The 19,116-nt window shown below is 42.8% G+C and overlaps 1 protein-coding gene and 1 pseudogene across 1 annotated transcript; one reads left to right on the top strand and one right to left on the bottom strand.

Moving 5' to 3' along the window:
• Positions 1 to 1,350: 1,350 nt before the first annotated feature.
• Positions 1,351 to 6,163, bottom strand: LOC128309253 (uncharacterized). Its single transcript, XM_053045626.1, has 4 exons — positions 5,216 to 6,163; positions 5,050 to 5,163; positions 1,956 to 4,843; positions 1,351 to 1,456 (listed from the first exon to the last, which is right to left on the bottom strand). The coding sequence occupies exons 1-4, from the start codon at positions 6,161 to 6,163 to the stop codon at positions 1,351 to 1,353; spliced, it is 4,056 nt and encodes a 1,351-aa protein (XP_052901586.1).
• A 54-nt stretch (positions 6,164 to 6,217) lies between these two features.
• The window catches only part of LOC128309252 (uncharacterized), a 171,638-nt pseudogene continuing 158,739 nt past the window's right edge, over positions 6,218 to 19,116 (top strand).

Below are 19,116 nucleotides of genomic sequence, written 5' to 3'. Positions count from 1 at the left end.
CATCCATCGACCATCCGATTTGAACTTGGTACTTTTGAATTGTGGTCCGCGAGTAGTGACTTTGTCATTCAATAGCTTTTGACTTTCACATCCATCGACCATCCGATTTGAACTTGGTACTTTTGAATTGTGGTCCGCGAGTAGTGACTTTGTCATTCAATAGCTTTTGACTTTTGCATCCATCGACCATCCGATTTAAACTTGGTACTTTTGAATTGTGGTCCGCGAGTAGTGACTTTCTCATTCAATAGCTTTTGACTTTTGCATCCATCGACCATCCGATTTGAACTTGGTACTTTTGAATTGTGGTCCGCGAGTAGTGACTGTGTCATTCAATAGCTTTTGACTTTTGCATCCATCGACCATCCGATTTAAACTTGGTACTTTTGAATTGAGGTCCGCGAGTAGTGACTTTGTCATTCAATAGCTTTTGACTTTTGCATCCATCGACCATCCGATTTGAACTTGGTACTTTTGAATTGTGGTCCGCGAGTAGTGACTTTGTCATTCTGTTCAATAGCTCGAATTTCGGATCGCGAAACCACGTCTGAGCCCAATGAGTGCTTGTCGAAGAGTCCTCTTTATTAATCCTTTTTATGATTTTTCGTTTGTCACTAATACTATTAGCTGCTATAATTCATGCCATAATTCCCAATTGGCAAATCCTAAACATCCCGACCACCATAAAAATCTTATTTTTATCTACTTCTATAAGTTCATTGATTAATATTCATGCAAGTTCAATTATCTTCTGTTCTGCTTATTTCACTAGTTCATGCAATTATCTTAAATTTTCTGCATCTTAACTGTTGCTCTCGATTTCCTTTTTGCCTGCTTCAATTGGTACAATACATATTTTTGTTGCAGGTCTTCTTACATGATCTGATTGAGCCGTTCGTAATGATACTACTCGCACTACATTATCCTTTCCGGGATGTACATCTGTAATTCTAGCTAACGGCCATTTTGATGGCGCCACGTTATCTTCCCGGACTATTACCATCATTCCTGGTTTAAGCTCTGTAGCAATCCCATTCCACTTTGTCCTCGCATTCAGTTGTTGCAAATACTCCTTATGCCATCGGTTCCAGAAATGTTGAGCGCGTTGTTGCGTGGCTCGCCAATGATTCAAACGATTTTCTGGGACGTCCTTCATGTCGAGGTTTGGTAGCTGCTGCATGTTTGATCCAGTTAAGAAGTGCCCTGGGGTTAGCGCTTCTAGGTCCGCAGGATCGTCGGACATCGGCGTGATCGGTCGCGAATTCAAACATCCCTCTATTTCAGTCAGCAAAGTCGTCATGTCCTCGTACGTCAGCGATGTGTCTCCAAGTACACGTTTAAGATGAAGCTTCATTGAACGTACCGCTGCTTCCCACAGTCCACCGAAATGCGGAGCACGAGGAGGAATAACTCGCCAGGTGATACGACTCGAGCTGCTCCACTCTTGTACCGAATTCTGAAATTGAGACGACTGTAATAGTTTATAAAGGGCGTTTAACTCGTTTGCGGCACCCTTAAAATTGGTTCCGTTGTCCGAATGCATCTCCGACACTAGTCCTCTCCTCGCGACAAATCTCCTTAAAGCCGCTAAGAATGCTTCTGTGCTGAGGTTTGAAACCAACTCTAGATGTACCGCCTTGGTGACGAAACATACAAAAACTGCGATGAAGGCCTTAATTGGTGCTGCCTTCCGATGACTTCCTTTGATGAAGACAGGCCCACAATAGTCCACACCAGATATTGAAAAAGGTCGAGCCTTCATGACCCTTTCTGCTGGTAATTGTGCCATTGGTTGAACAACACTCGATGGCTTGGCCTTGAAGCATATCACACACTCACGGCACACCTTCCTAATAGTCGTTCTCGCGCCAAGCACCCAAAAACGTTGACGAAGTGCGATGGCTGTTAACTGCGGTGCTGCATGCAGTAACTTTCGATGATAGTGTTGCACTAACAGTTCTGATAGCTGATGCGTCTTCGGGATAACTATCGGATGTTTCGTCCAGTCGCTCAATGATGAATTATCCAGCCTCCCCTTCACTCGTACTAAACCATGGTCGTCCAGATAAGTGGCAAGCGTTGATAATGGTGACTTTCCAGGTACTCGATCACCCTTTCGCAACTGCTTTATCTCTTCCGAAAATACTTCCACTTGAGCCAACCGACTTATGCGAATTTCAGCATTTAATATCTCCTCCGTTGACAGACTCGTAGAAAGCTGCTTTCGTTTCGATTTCATCGCCGTCCCAAATCTCATACAATATGCTACAACTCGACATAGAGTAGTGTACGACGATATTCGCTTGAACAAATGTTCACTAAACATTTTCTTCTTTTCTGACGACTCAGTTGATGCACTGGCTGCAGCTCGCTCCTCTTCAATCGCTATTGTAACTATCTCCGGTGATGCTCCTGTCTCAGGTGGGTCCGGCCAATTTTCTTCATTTAGTGCCAACCATTCTGGCCCCGACCACCACAGCGAGTTCTTGCAGAAATCATCTGGATCACAACCTCGTGACACGAGGTCAGCTGGATTCTGCAACCCAGGCACATGTCGCCAAACGCAATGCTTTGTCAGGGTCTGGATCTTAGCTACTCTATTGGCCACAAACGTCTTCCAGGTATGCGGGGACCCATTTATCCAGTGCCAAGTGGTCATCGAATCCGTCCAGATGAAACATGGTGCTTCTTGCAGCTGTGCATTACGAATGAACTGATACAACCGACTCGCCAAAAGTGCTCCGCACAACTCCAACCTCGCGATCACCAGTTTTTTCGATAACGGTGCCACCTTCGACTTTGATATGATCAAACTGATATTGAATCCTTTCGTAACTGAGCCGCTTCGAATGTAGACACACGCACCGTAGCCTCGCTCGGAAGCATCACAAAAAATGTGATATTGCCAATTGGTGCCCAACTTCGGGTACCGTGGAACGACAATGCCATCCAACAGGTTCAACTTGCCGGAGAATACACTGTACTCTGATTGGATCTTCTCTGGTAGTTCTGCATCCCACGACCACGTTCTTCCATTAGGCTCCTTCAGTGTCCATAGGGTTTGCATCAGTAGTTTCCCTTTCATCTTGATCGGATCTAAAAATCCAAGAGGATCATACATCTTGGCCAGGTTGCTCAGCACGTTCCGTTTCGTAATCGGCTTGGATGTATCTATAACCGGTACCCGAATGCTGAAGACATCGAGATTTGGCTTCCACACCAGTCCTAACGTGCCAACACCTGCTCCTTCAATATTCACTTCTTCGCTCACAGCTAGGTCTTCTTTCGGAACATCTTTCAAGGCATTTGCCTCATTCGAAGCCCATTTTCGAATTCTGAAGCCAGCGCTACCAAGCATCTCAACCAGCTGACTCCGAATCTGTTGAACTTCTTCTTCTGTATCAGCACCACTAAGAAGATCGTCGACGTAAAAGTCGTTGTACCAACACATAGCCTTCGGATGGCTTTCTTCGTGATCTTCGAATATTTTCCGCAATGTTCGAATGGCCAAATAAGGAGCGCAGGCCGTTCCGTACGTTATGGTGTTCAATTGGAAAGTTGAGACGTTTTCCGACCCTTCTTTGCGCCAGAGGATGCATTGTAGATTTCTGTCTGCCGGTGACACTAGAACCTGCCTGTACATTTTTTCCACATCGGCAACAACCCCTATTCTTCTCATCCTAAAACGAAGAAGAATTGATACAATATCATCTTGTAGCTGCGGACCGTTAAGAAGGATGTCATTCAATGATGTTCCCGTGCTGGTCTTATGCGAGGCATCAAATACCACGCGGCACTTTGTAGTTGTGCTCGCTTGTTTCAACACCGCATGATGAGGTAGATAATAACGACTTCCCTCCATATGCTCCTTCTCAGCGGATGAAACTTCGGTCATGTGACCCAGTCGAAGGTATTCTTCCATGAACTCGCTATATTGCTCCTTGAGTCTGTTGTCTCGTGCCAAACGCCTTTCTATTGATGCAAATCGTTTTACGGCACCTTGCATGGAATCACCTAGCCTTTCCTCGTACTGAGGTATCTTGGGGAGTTCGACTACATAACGTCCAGTTTTCTCTCGTGTGGTCGTGTGTAGATACCACTGTTCCATAGCTTCCTCTTCGCTGGACTGAACTCTTTCCTCCGGTATGTTTTCGAGCATTACTAGTTGTTCCATGGCTGCATTTAGATTTTCTTCCGATAATACGCAATTAGCTAGTGTAACCGAAGACTCGATGGAACCCTTACATACTTCACGTCCACTAATTATCCAGCCAAGTTTCGTTTCTAAAAGCATGGGTAGATGTGGTGCCAATCTTAGTTGTCCTTGTTGTAACAACTCTCCGAATATTTCTGCACCAATCAGTAGGTCTATCTTCTCTGGCTGGTTGAACCCTGGATCTGCTAGCGGCAAGTCTTCTGGAATTTTCCACCCTTTGATATCGATGTATTGCGCTGGGAATCTCGCCGTAACCTTCGGAAGCACCAAACACTCCAAACACGCTGCATACGATGAGTTACGAGATTTAACGTCTACCGACACCAAGGTTTCCACGTTGAACACTGCCGCTCCAACACCAGAAAGTGGTCTCTGCACCCGCCTTTTCTTCAGCCTTAACTGTTGCGCCACTGCTTCCGAGATGAAGTTACACTGCGAACCTTGGTCGAGCAGTGCTCTTACAGGAACTTCTACTCCCCAGGAGTTACTAATTAGTACTTGCACTGTAGACAGCCACACCATACTTTTCTTGGTATCACCTCGGGCCATGGCATTGATCATGGTGACTTGATCCTTGCCCCTTGTCAATCGACCTTCTTGATGGATACCGTGGCTATTACTGTTCAGCTGTGATTCCGATGGTTTTCTGCACATTAAAACGTGATGTCGTCCCTTGCAAATCTTGCATCTTTCTCTGCTTCTGCAAAACCGAGCACGATGGTTTCCCTTTAAACAGTTGAAGCACAAGGTGTCCGATGCTATAACTCGCTGTCGATCATCTAGAGACATTTCCTCGAACTTCGAACAACTTGCCAAGGGGTGATTTTCGCTACATAGTGAACACCTAGCCATATTTTCTCCTCGAGCTTCTGCCGTACATGCCATTGCGACCGCTTGTGAACCTCTCGGCTGACTGATACGCCCAAGTGCCTTTCCAGATAGTTTACCTGGAAGACTAGAAGACACATTATTAGAAGTTGCACTTTTCGTATTACTTGCCGATTTCGTGATGATAACTCTGATACTATGACTCGAAACGTTGTTGAACATCTTCGTCTGCTTCTCGAGGAATTCTATCATCATCTTGTACTTGTCTTCCGTCGCATCGGCTGACGCCCTCTCCCACTCCAGCAACTGCTGCTTATCCAGCTTCAGCATGGTCAATGCGACTAGTGGTGTATCCCAGTGAGTGATTGGTTCCTTAAGACGTTCCATTCCTCTAACCAGACGCTTGATCTCGTTAACAACACGCGTAAGCTCTGATACGCTATCCGACGTCATCGGCTCCAGGTGCACTAACGCCTTGAAGTACTCTCGCCTGGTCACCTTGGAATTATCATAGCGATCCGTTAGGGCCTTCCATGTGCTGGCATAATTGCCGTCGATCAACTGCACATGGTCAAACTGCTGCGCTGCTTCCCCCTTCAGTGACGCTAACAAATACTGGAGCTTTAACACGTCAGACAAATCGGCGACATCATGCACCATCGATGTAAACCTGTCTTTGTAAGTGAGCCATTGCGTTATTTCACCACTGAATGTCGGTAATTCCATCTTTGGCAATCTCACTCGCGACGCTCCGTGTAATGTTTGCGACAAGGTACTGTTCCCACCGAATCGGACACTCGTGTCCAGACGTGTAATATTCTCCTCGGCCATTTTGTTGTTCAAAAAACCCTTCACTTGGTAGTACTGCTGGTAGAATAACTCACGATCAATTCGCAATTGCTCCGAATCACAATCATCATTCTCGACCAGAAGCTTATCTCGAGCCACTTCAAACGCCAACTTTGCATCTTCTAAACCTTGTAACCGTGTCTCTATTTCTACACTATGCACTAATGCATCGTACTTCGTGATGAAATTAACGAAACCTTGTATAATACTCGCTCGATCGTTGTAAGTACGCGTTAGCTGTTGCAGAATCTTTTTTTCCTTGGTCGCCATTTTATTTTTTACAATTTGCGCGCCTTCTAGCAGCGATGGTGTGATGTCGTAAAAATGACGCTATCGGCACTCACTAGCGATCTCCTTATTGAGTTACACCTTACTGAGTTACCCGTGCCGCGCGGTAAACTAACACTGATGTCCAACTGCTTAGCAACACTATTGGCACCTGCTAAAAACGAGTAGCTCACGCGAGTTACGCTACGTACACTGATTACCGACGCTATCACTCAGCACGATAGTAGTTGTAACTAGTTGAAAGTTCAACGGTCGATCTTAGTGGCGTCACCTTGGTCATTCACCCGATCGTGATCCTCCACTGTTGCACTTACGATTCCATGACGGTTCGAACCGATAAAATTACACGAACCTCACTTTGCAGACCGTGGATAGCGCACAGAATGTTCCAATACGATGCGATACGATCAACCTTTACACACCAACACACTGCCAACTTACACGAAAACCTAGCCCAAGCACGATAGCGTCGCTGGCACGCACTCAATCACACTGTCCACGTTATTGTGTGTCCCGCAGAATTTCGATTACTTATCTGTGACACACGATTCCGTATGGTAGCGAGCAATAACCGCAGTTAACACCTTCACCTAAACTGCTCAAACACGAAATACTCAGGCCAAATATTCCTGGCGCCTATAGTGCAACTCGCTCGCGAGACGCCTTCGACAGTACTGCCATATCCAACAACGGCTACAGACGTTCGCGAAACTTTCCGAAATAACCACTCTTACAAATTCAATACAATTCTTCAATATCAAATTATCCGGTTCGAAGGACCATGTTCAATAGCTCGAATTTCGGATCGCGAAACCACGTCTGAGCCCAATGAGTGCTTGTCGAAGAGTCCTCTTTATTAATCCTTTTTATGATTTTTCGTTTGTCACTAATACTATTAGCTGCTATAATTCATGCCATAATTCCCAATTGGCAAATCCTAAACACATTCAATAGCTTTTGACTTTTGCATCCATCGACCATCCGATTTGAACTTGGTACTTTGGAATTGAGGTCCGCGAGTAGTGACTTTGTCATTCAATAGCTTTTGACTTTCACATCCATCGACCATCCGATTTGAACTTGGACTTTTTGAACTTAGGTCCGCGAGTAGTGACTTTGTCATTCACTAGCTTTTGACTTTCGCATCCATCGACCATCCGATTTGAACTTGGTACTTTTGAATTGTGGTCCGCGAGTAGTGACTTTGTCATTCACTAGCTTTTGACTTTCGCATCCATCGACCATCCGATTTGAACTTGGTACTTTTGAATTGAGGTCCGCGAGTAGTGACTGTGTCATTCAATAGCTTTTAACTTTCGCATCCATCGACCATCCGACTTAAACTTGATGCTTTTGAATTGTGGTCCGCGAGTAGTGACTTTGTCATTCAATCGCTTTTGACTTTCGCATCCATCGACCATTGAACTTGAACTTGGTACTTTTGAATTGTGGTCCGCGAGTAGTGACTTTCTCATTCAATAGCTTTTGACTTTTGCATCCATCGACCATCCGATTTGAACTTGGTACTTTTGAATTGTGGTCCGCGAGTAGTGACTTTGTCATTCAATAGCTTTTGACTTTCACATCCATCGACCATCCGATTTGAACTTGGTACTTTTGAATTGTGGTCCGCGAGTAGTGACTTTGTCATTCAATAGCTTTTGACTTTTGCATCCATCGACCATCCGATTTAAACTTGGTACTTTTGAATTGTGGTCCGCGAGTAGTGACTTTCTCATTCAATAGCTTTTGACTTTTGCATCCATCGACCATCCGATTTGAACTTGGTACTTTTGAATTGTGGTCCGCGAGTAGTGACTTTGTCATTCAATAGCTTTTGACTTTCACATCCATCGACCATCCGACTTAAACTTGATGCTTTTGAATTGTGGTCCGCGAGTAGTGACTTTGTCATTCAATCGCTTTTGACTTTCGCATCCATCGACCATTGAACTTGAACTTGGTACTTTTGAATTGTGGTCCGCGAGTAGTGACTTTGTCATTCAACAGCTTTTGACTTTCACATCCATCGACCATCCGACTTGAACTTGGTACTTTTGAATTGTGGTCCGCGAGTAGTGACTTTGTCATTCAATAGCTTTTGACTTTTGCATCCATCGACCATCCGATTTAAACTTGGTACTTTTGAATTGTGGTCCGCGAGTAGTGACTTTGTCATTCAATCGCTTTTGACTTTCGCATCCATCGACCATTGAACTTGAACTTGGTACTTTTGAATTGTGGTCCGCGAGTAGTGACTTTGTCATTCAACAGCTTTTGACTTTCACATCCATCGACCATCCGATTTGAACTTGGTACTTTTGAATTGTGGTCCGCGAGTAGTGACTTTGTCATTCAATAGCTTTTGACTTTTGCATCCATCGACCATCCGACTTAAACTTGATGCTTTTGAATTGTGGTTCGCGAGTAGTGACTTTGTCATTCAATCGCTTTTGACTTTCGCATCCATCGACCATTGAACTTGAACTTGGTACTTTTGAATTGAGGTCGGCGAGTAGTGACTTTCTCATTCAATAGCTTTTGACTTTTGCATCCATCGACCATCCGATTTGAACTTGGTACTTTTGAATTGTGGTCCGCGAGTAGTGACTTTGTCATTCAATAGCTTTTGACTTTCACATCCATCGACCATCCGATTTGAACTTGGTACTTTTGAATTGTGGTCCGCGAGTAGTGACTTTGTCATTCAATAGCTTTTGACTTTTGCATCCATCGACCATCCGATTTAAACTTGGTACTTTTGAATTGTGGTCCGCGAGTAGTGACTTTCTCATTCAATAGCTTTTGACTTTTGCATCCATCGACCATCCGATTTGAACTTGGTACTTTTGAATTGTGGTCCGCGAGTAGTGACTTTGTCATTCAATAGCTTTTGACTTTCACATCCATCGACCATCCGATTTGAACTTGGTACTTTTGAATTGTGGTCCGCGAGTAGTGACTTTCTCATTCAATAGCTTTTGACTTTTGCATCCATCGACCATCCGATTTGAACTTGGTACTTTTGAATTGTGGTCCGCGAGTAGTGACTTTGTCATTCAATAGCTTTTGACTTTCACATCCATCGACCATCCGATTTGAACTTGGTACTTTTGAATTGTGGTCCGCGAGTAGTGACTTTGTCATTCAATAGCTTTTGACTTTTGCATCCATCGACCATCCGATTTGAACTTGGTACTTTTGAATTGTGGTCCGCGAGTAGTGACTTTGTCATTCAACAGCTTTTGACTTTTGCATCCATCGACCATCCGATTTGCACTTGGTACTTTTGAATTGAGGTCCGCGAGTAGTGACTTTGTCATTCAATAGCTTTTGACTTTCGCATCCATCGACCATCCGATTTGAACTTGGTACTTTTGAATTGAGGTCCGCGAGTAGTGACTTTGTCATTCAATAGCTTTTGACTTTCACATCCATTGACCATCCGATTTGAACTTGGTACTTTTGAATTGAGGTCCGCGAATAGTGACTTTGTCATTCCAAAGCTTTTGACTTTCGCATCCATCGACCATCCGATTTGAACTTGGTACTTTTGAATTGTGGTCCGCGAGTAGTGACTTTCTCATTCAATAGCTTTTGACTTTTGCATCCATCGACCATCCGATTTAAACTTGGTACTTTTGAATTGAGGTCCGCGAGTAGTGACTTTGTCATTCAATAGCTTTTGACTTTTGCATCCATAGACCATCCGATTTGAACTTGGTACTTTTGAATTGTGGTCCGCGAGTAGTGACTTTGTCATTCAATAGCTTTTGACTTTTGCATCCATCGACCATCCGATTTGAACTTGGTACTTTGGAATTGAGGTCCGCGAGTAGTGACTTTGTCATTCAATAGCTTTTGACTTTCACATCCATCGACCATCCGATTTGAACTTGGTACTTTTGAATTGAGGTCCGCGAGTAGTGACTTTGTCATTCAATAGCTTTTGACTTTCACATCCATTGACCATCCGATTTGAACTTGGTACTTTTGAATTGAGGTCCGCGAATAGTGACTTTGTCATTCCAAAGCTTTTGACTTTCGCATCCATCGACCATCCGATTTGAACTTGGTACTTTTGAATTGTGGTCCGCGAGTAGTGACTTTCTCATTCAATAGCTTTTGACTTTTGCATCCATCGACCATCCGATTTAAACTTGGTACTTTTGAATTGAGGTCCGCGAGTAGTGACTTTGTCATTCAATAGCTTTTGACTTTTGCATCCATAGACCATCCGATTTGAACTTGGTACTTTTGAATTGTGGTCCGCGAGTAGTGACTTTGTCATTCACTAGCTTTTGACTTTCGCATCCATCGACCATCCGATTTGAACTTGGTACTTTTGAATTGTGGTCCGCGAGTAGTGACTTTGTCATTCAATAGCTTTTGACTTTCGCATCCATCGACCATTGAACTTGAACTTGGTACTTTTGAATTGTGGTCCGCGAGTAGTGACTGTGTCATTCAATAGCTTTTTAATTTCGCATCCATCGACCATCCGACTTAAACTTGATGCTTTTGAATTGTGGTCCGCGAGTAGTGACTTTGTCATTCAATCGCTTTTGACTTTCGCATCCATCGACCATTGAACTTGAACTTGGTACTTTTGAATTGTGGTCCGCGAGTAGTGACTTTCTCATTCAATAGCTTTAGACTTTTGCATCCATCGACCATCCGATTTGAACTTGGTACTTTTGAATTGTGGTCCGCGAGTAGTGACTTTGTCATTCAATAGCTTTTGACTTTCACATCCATCGACCATCCGATTTGAACTTGGTACTTTTGAATTGTGGTCCGCGAGTAGTGACTTTGTCATTCAATAGCTTTTGACTTTTGCATCCATCGACCATCCGATTTAAACTTGGTACTTTTGAATTGTGGTCCGCGAGTAGTGACTTTCTCATTCAATAGCTTTTGACTTTTGCATCCATCGACCATCCGATTTGAAGTTGGTACTTTTGAATTGTGGTCCGCGAGTAGTGACTGTGTCATTCAATAGCTTTTGACTTTTGCATCCATCGACCATCCGATTTAAACTTGGTACTTTTGAATTGAGGTCCGCGAGTAGTGACTTTGTCATTCAATAGCTTTTGACTTTTGCATCCATCGACCATCCGATTTGAACTTGGTACTTTTGAATTGTGGTCCGCGAGTAGTGACTTTGTCATTCAATAGCTTTTGACTTTTGCATCCATCGACCATCCGATTTGAACTTGGTACTTTGGAATTGAGGTCCGCGAGTAGTGACTTTGTCATTCAATAGCTTTTGACTTTCACATCCATCGACCATCCGATTTGAACTTGGACTTTTTGAACTTAGGTCCGCGAGTAGTGACTTTGTCATTCACTAGCTTTTGACTTTCGCATCCATCGACCATCCGATTTGAACTTGGTACTTTTGAATTGTGGTCCGCGAGTAGTGACTTTGTCATTCACTAGCTTTTGACTTTCGCATCCATCGACCATCCGATTTGAACTTGGTACTTTTGAATTGAGGTCCGCGAGTAGTGACTGTGTCATTCAATAGCTTTTAACTTTCGCATCCATCGACCATCCGACTTAAACTTGATGCTTTTGAATTGTGGTCCGCGAGTAGTGACTTTGTCATTCAATCGCTTTTGACTTTCGCATCCATCGACCATTGAACTTGAACTTGGTACTTTTGAATTGTGGTCCGCGAGTAGTGACTTTCTCATTCAATAGCTTTTGACTTTTGCATCCATCGACCATCCGATTTGAACTTGGTACTTTTGAATTGTGGTCCGCGAGTAGTGACTTTGTCATTCAATAGCTTTTGACTTTCACATCCATCGACCATCCGATTTGAACTTGGTACTTTTGAATTGTGGTCCGCGAGTAGTGACTTTGTCATTCAATAGCTTTTGACTTTTGCATCCATCGACCATCCGATTTAAACTTGGTACTTTTGAATTGTGGTCCGCGAGTAGTGACTTTCTCATTCAATAGCTTTTGACTTTTGCATCCATCGACCATCCGATTTGAACTTGGTACTTTTGAATTGTGGTCCGCGAGTAGTGACTTTGTCATTCAATAGCTTTTGACTTTCACATCCATCGACCATCCGACTTAAACTTGATGCTTTTGAATTGTGGTCCGCGAGTAGTGACTTTGTCATTCAATCGCTTTTGACTTTCGCATCCATCGACCATTGAACTTGAACTTGGTACTTTTGAATTGTGGTCCGCGAGTAGTGACTTTGTCATTCAACAGCTTTTGACTTTCACATCCATCGACCATCCGACTTGAACTTGGTACTTTTGAATTGTGGTCCGCGAGTAGTGACTTTGTCATTCAATAGCTTTTGACTTTTGCATCCATCGACCATCCGATTTAAACTTGGTACTTTTGAATTGTGGTCCGCGAGTAGTGACTTTGTCATTCAATCGCTTTTGACTTTCGCATCCATCGACCATTGAACTTGAACTTGGTACTTTTGAATTGTGGTCCGCGAGTAGTGACTTTGTCATTCAACAGCTTTTGACTTTCACATCCATCGACCATCCGATTTGAACTTGGTACTTTTGAATTGTGGTCCGCGAGTAGTGACTTTGTCATTCAATAGCTTTTGACTTTTGCATCCATCGACCATCCGACTTAAACTTGATGCTTTTGAATTGTGGTTCGCGAGTAGTGACTTTGTCATTCAATCGCTTTTGACTTTCGCATCCATCGACCATTGAACTTGAACTTGGTACTTTTGAATTGAGGTCGGCGAGTAGTGACTTTCTCATTCAATAGCTTTTGACTTTTGCATCCATCGACCATCCGATTTGAACTTGGTACTTTTGAATTGTGGTCCGCGAGTAGTGACTTTGTCATTCAATAGCTTTTGACTTTCACATCCATCGACCATCCGATTTGAACTTGGTACTTTTGAATTGTGGTCCGCGAGTAGTGACTTTGTCATTCAATAGCTTTTGACTTTTGCATCCATCGACCATCCGATTTAAACTTGGTACTTTTGAATTGTGGTCCGCGAGTAGTGACTTTCTCATTCAATAGCTTTTGACTTTTGCATCCATCGACCATCCGATTTGAACTTGGTACTTTTGAATTGTGGTCCGCGAGTAGTGACTTTGTCATTCAATAGCTTTTGACTTTCACATCCATCGACCATCCGATTTGAACTTGGTACTTTTGAATTGTGGTCCGCGAGTAGTGACTTTCTCATTCAATAGCTTTTGACTTTTGCATCCATCGACCATCCGATTTGAACTTGGTACTTTTGAATTGTGGTCCGCGAGTAGTGACTTTGTCATTCAATAGCTTTTGACTTTCACATCCATCGACCATCCGATTTGAACTTGGTACTTTTGAATTGTGGTCCGCGAGTAGTGACTTTGTCATTCAATAGCTTTTGACTTTTGCATCCATCGACCATCCGATTTGAACTTGGTACTTTTGAATTGTGGTCCGCGAGTAGTGACTTTGTCATTCAACAGCTTTTGACTTTTGCATCCATCGACCATCCGATTTGCACTTGGTACTTTTGAATTGAGGTCCGCGAGTAGTGACTTTGTCATTCAATAGCTTTTGACTTTCGCATCCATCGACCATCCGATTTGAACTTGGTACTTTTGAATTGAGGTCCGCGAGTAGTGACTTTGTCATTCAATAGCTTTTGACTTTTGCATCCATCGACCATCCGATTTAAACTTGGTACTTTTGAATTGTGGTCCGCGAGTAGTGACTTTCTCATTCAATAGCTTTTGACTTTTGCATCCATCGACCATCCGATTTGAACTTGGTACTTTTGAATTGTGGTCCGCGAGTAGTGACTTTCTCATTCAATAGCTTTTGACTTTTGCATCCATCGACCATCCGATTTGAACTTGGTACTTTTGAATTGTGGTCCGCGAGTAGTGACTTTGTCATTCAATAGCTTTTGACTTTCACATCCATCGACCATCCGATTTGAACTTGGTACTTTTGAATTGTGGTCCGCGAGTAGTGACTTTCTCATTCAATAGCTTTTGACTTTTGCATCCATCGACCATCCGATTTGAACTTGGTACTTTTGAATTGTGGTCCGCGAGTAGTGACTTTGTCATTCAATAGCTTTTGACTTTCACATCCATCGACCATCCGATTTGAACTTGGTACTTTTGAATTGAGGTCCGCGAGTAGTGACTTTGTCATTCAATAGCTTTTGACTTTTGCATCCATCGACCATCCGATTTGCACTTGGTACTTTTGAATTGAGGTCCGCGAGTAGTGACTTTGTCATTCAATAGCTTTTGACTTTCACATCCATCGACCATCCGATTTGAACTTGGTACTTTTGAATTGTGGTCCGCGAGTAGTGACTTTGTCATTCAATAGCTTTTGACTTTTGCATCCATCGACCATCCGATTTAAACTTGGTACTTTTGAATTGTGGTCCGCGAGTAGTGACTTTGTCATTCAACAGCTTTTGACTTTTGCATCCATCGACCATCCGATTTGAACTTGGTACTTTTGAATTGTGGTCCGCGAGTAGTGACTTTGTCATTCAATAGCTTTTGACTTTTGCATCCATCGACCATCCGATTTGAACTTGGTACTTTTGAATTGAGGTCCGCGAGTAGTGACTTTGTCATTCAATAGCTTTTGACTTTCACATCCATCGACCATCCGATTTGAACTTGGTACTTTTGAATTGAGGTCCGCGAGTAGTGACTTTGTCATTCAATAGCTTTTGACTTTTGCATCCATCGACCATCCGATTTGCACTTGGTACTTTTGAATTGAGGTCCGCGAGTAGTGACTTTGTCATTCAATAGCTTTTGACTTTCACATCCATCGACCATCCGATTTGAACTTGGTACTTTTGAATTGTGGTCCGCGAGTAGTGACTTTGTCATTCAATAGCTTTTGACTTTTGCATCCATCGACCATCCGATTTAAACTTGGTACTTTTGAATTGTGGTCCGCGAGTAGTGACTTTGTCATTCAACAGCTTTTGACTTTTGCATCCATCGACCATCCGATTTGAACTTGGTACTTTTGAATTGTGGTCCGCGAGTAGTGACTTTGTCATTCAATAGCTTTTGACTTTCACATCCATCGACCATCCGATTTGAACTTGGTACTTTTGAATTGAGGTCCGCGAGTAGTGACTTTGTCATTCAATAGCTTTTGACTTTTGCATCCATCGACCATCCGATTTGCACTTGGTACTTTTGAATTGAGGTCCGCGAGTAGTGACTTTGTCATTCAATAGCTTTTGACTTTCGCATCCATCGACCATCCGACTTAAACTTGATGCTTTTGAATTGTGGTCCGCGAGTAGTGACTTTGTCATTCAATAGCTTTTGACTTTCGCATCCATCGACCATCCGACTTAAACTTGATGCTTTTGAATTGTGGTCCGCGAGTAGTGACTTTGTCATTCAATCGCTTTTGACTTTCGCATCCATCGACCATCCAACTTGAACTTGGTACTTTTGAATTGTGGTCCGCGAGTAGTGACTTTGTCATTCAATAGCTTTTGACTTTCGCATCCATCGACCATTCGATTTGAACTTAGTACTTTTGAATTGAGGTCCGCGAGTAGTGACTTTGTCATTCAATAGCTTTTGACTTTCGCATCCATCGACCATCCGATTTGAACTTGGTACTTTTGAATTGTGGTCCGCGAGTAGTGACTTTCTCATTCAATAGCTTTTGACTTTTGCATCCATCGACCATCCGATTTGAACTTGGTACTTTTGAATTGTGGTCCGCGAGTAGTGACTTTGTCATTCAATAGCTTTTGACTTTTGCATCCATCGACCATCCGATTTGAACTTGGTACTTTTGAATTGTTTTCCGCGAGTAGTGACTTTGTCATTCAATAGCTTTTGACTTTCACATCCATCGACCATCCGATTTGAACTTGGTACTTTTGAATTGAGGTCCACGAGTAGTGACTTTGTTATTCAATAGCTTTTGACTTTCGCATCCATCGACCATCCGATTTGAACTTGGTACTTTTGAATTGTGGTCCGCGAGTAGTGACTTTGTCATTCAATAGCTTTTGACTTTCGCATCCATCGACCATCCGATTTGAACTTGGTACTTTTGAATTGTGGTCCGCGAGTAGTGACTTTCTCATTCAATAGCTTTTGACTTTTGCATCCATCGACCATCCGATTTGAACTTGGTACTTTTGAATTGTGGTCCGCGAGTAGTGACTTTGTCATTCAATAGCTTTTGACTTTCACATCCATCGACCATCCGATTTGAACTTGGTACTTTTGAATTGTGGTCCGCGAGTAGTGACTTTCTCATTCAATAGCTTTTGACTTTTGCATCCATCGACCATCCGATTTGAACTTGGTACTTTTGAATTGTGGTCCGCGAGTAGTGACTTTGTCATTCAATAGCTTTTGACTTTTGCATCCATCGACCATCCGATTTGAACTTGGTACTTTTGAATTGTTTTCCGCGAGTAGTGACTTTGTCATTCAATAGCTTTTGACTTTCACATCCATCGACCATCCGATTTGAACTTGGTACTTTTGAATTGAGGTCCGCGAGTAGTGACTTTGTCATTCAATAGCTTTTGACTTTTGCATCCATCGACCATCCGATTTGCACTTGGTACTTTTGAATTGAGGTCCGCGAGTAGTGACTTTGTCATTCAATAGCTTTTGACTTTCACATCCATCGACCATCCGATTTGAACTTGGTACTTTTGAATTGTGGTCCGCGAGTAGTGACTTTGTCATTCAATAGCTTTTGACTTTTGCATCCATCGACCATCCGATTTAAACTTGGTACTTTTGAATTGTGGTCCGCGAGTAGTGACTTTGTCATTCAACAGCTTTTGACTTTTGCATCCATCGACCATCCGATTTGAACTTGGTACTTTTGAATTGTGGTCCGCGAGTAGTGACTTTGTCATTCAATAGCTTTTGACTTTTGCATCCATCGACCATCCGATTTGAACTTGGTACTTTTGAATTGAGGTCCGCGAGTAGTGACTTTGTCATTCAATAGCTTTTGACTTTTGCATCCATCGACCATCCGATTTGAACTTGGTACTTTTGAATTGAGGTCCGCGAGTAGTGACTTTGTCATTCAATAGCTTTTGACTTTCACATCCATCGACCATCCGATTTGAACTTGGTACTTTTGAATTGTGGTCCGCGAGTAGTGACTTTGTCATTCAATAGCTTTTGACTTTCGCATCCATCGACCATCCAATTTGAACTTGGTACTTTTGAATTGAGGTCCGCGAGTAGTGACTTTGCAATTCAATAGCTTTTGACTTTCACATCCATGGACCATCCGATTTGAACTTGGTACTTTTGAATTGTGGTCCGCGAGTAGTGACTTTGTCATTCAATAGCTTTTGACTTTTGCATCCATCGACCATCCGATTTGAACTTGGGACTTTTGAATTGAGGTCCGCGAGTAGTGACTTTGTCATTCAATAGCTTTTGACTTTCACATCCATTGACCATCCGATTTGAACTTGGTACTTTTGAATTGAGGTCCGCGAATAGTGACTTTGTCATTCCAAAGCTTTTGACTTTCGCATCCATCGAGCATCCGTTTTGAACTTCGTACTTTTGAATTGAGGTCCGCGAGTAGTGACTTTGTCATACAATAGCTTTTGACTTTCGCATCCATTGACCATCCGATTTGAACTTGGTACTTTTGAATTGAGGTCCGCGAGTAGTGACTTTGTCATTCAATAGCTTTTGACTTTCACATCCATTGACCATCCGATTTGAACTTGGTACTTTTGAATTGAGGTCCGCGAATAGTGACTTTGTCATTCCAAAGCTTTTGACTTTCGCATCCATCGAGCATCCGTTTTGAACTTCGTACTTTTGAATTGAGGTCCGCGAGTAGTGACTTTGTCATTCAATAGCTTTTGACTTTCGCATCCATCGACCATCCGATTTGAACTTGGTACTTTTGAATTGAGGTCCGCGAGTAGTGACTTTGTCATACAATAGCTTTTGACTTTCGCATCCATCGTCCATCCGATTTGAACTTGGTACTTTTGATTTGTGGTCCGCGAGTAGTGACTTTGTCATTCAATAGCTTTTGACTTTTGCATCGATCGATCATCCGACTTGAACTTGGTACTTTTGAATTGTGGTCCGCGAGTAGTGACTTTGTCATTCAATAGCTTTTGACTTTTGCATCCATCGACCATCCGATTTGAATTTGGTACTTTTGAATTGTGGTCCGCGAGTAGTGACTTTGTCATTCAATAGCTTTTGACTTTCGCATCCATCGACCATCCGACTTAAACTTGATGCTTTTGAATTGTGGTTCGCGAGTAGTGACTTTGTCATTCAATCGCTTTTGACTTTCGCATCCATCGACCATTGAACTTGAACTTGGTACTTTTGAATTGAGGTCGGCGAGTAGTGACTTTCTCATTCAATAGCTTTTGACTTTTGCATCCATCGACCATCCGATTTGAACTTGGTACTTTTGAATTGTGGTCCGCGAGTAGTGACTTTGTCATTCAATAGCTTTTGACTTTCACATCCATCGACCATCCGATTTGAACTTGGTACTTTTGAATTGTGGTCCGCGAGTAGTGACTTTGTCATTCAATAGCTTTTGACTTTCACATCCATCGACCATTCGATTTGAACTTGGTACTTTTGAATTGTGGTCCGCGAGTAGTGACTTTGTCATTCAATAGCTTTTGACTTTTGCATCCATCGACCATCCGACTTAAACTTGATGCTTTTGAATTGTGGTTCGCGAGTAGTGACTTTGTCATTCAATCGCTTTTGACTTTCGCATCCATCGACCATTGAACTTGAACTTGGTACTTTTGAATTGAGGTCGGCGAGTAGTGACTTTCTCATTCAATAGCTTTTGACTTTTGCATCCATCGACCATCCGATTTGAACTTGGTACTTTTGAATTGTGGTCCGCGAGTAGTGACTTTGTCATTCAATAGCTTTTGACTTTCA

The sequence above is a fragment of the Anopheles moucheti genome, unplaced genomic scaffold (genome assembly GCF_943734755.1).
Source record: "Anopheles moucheti unplaced genomic scaffold, idAnoMoucSN_F20_07 U1, whole genome shotgun sequence".
Lineage (NCBI taxonomy): Eukaryota > Metazoa > Arthropoda > Insecta > Diptera > Culicidae > Anopheles > Anopheles moucheti.
Note: the sequence above shows the minus strand (reverse complement) of the source record. Positions and strands in the feature narration are given on the sequence as shown.

Coding starts and splice junctions, on each gene's coding strand:
- LOC128309253 (XM_053045626.1), bottom strand. CDS start 6,163: ATGGCGACCAAGGAAAAAAAGATTCTGCAACAGCTAACGCGTACTTAC. Junction 5,164..5,215: donor GAGTTATCATCACGAAATCG/GCAAGTAATACG, acceptor CTAGTCTTCCAG/GTAAACTATCTGGAAAGGCA. Junction 1,457..1,955: donor ACGCATCAGCTATCAGAACT/GTTAGTGCAACA, acceptor TCTCAATTTCAG/AATTCGGTACAAGAGTGGAG.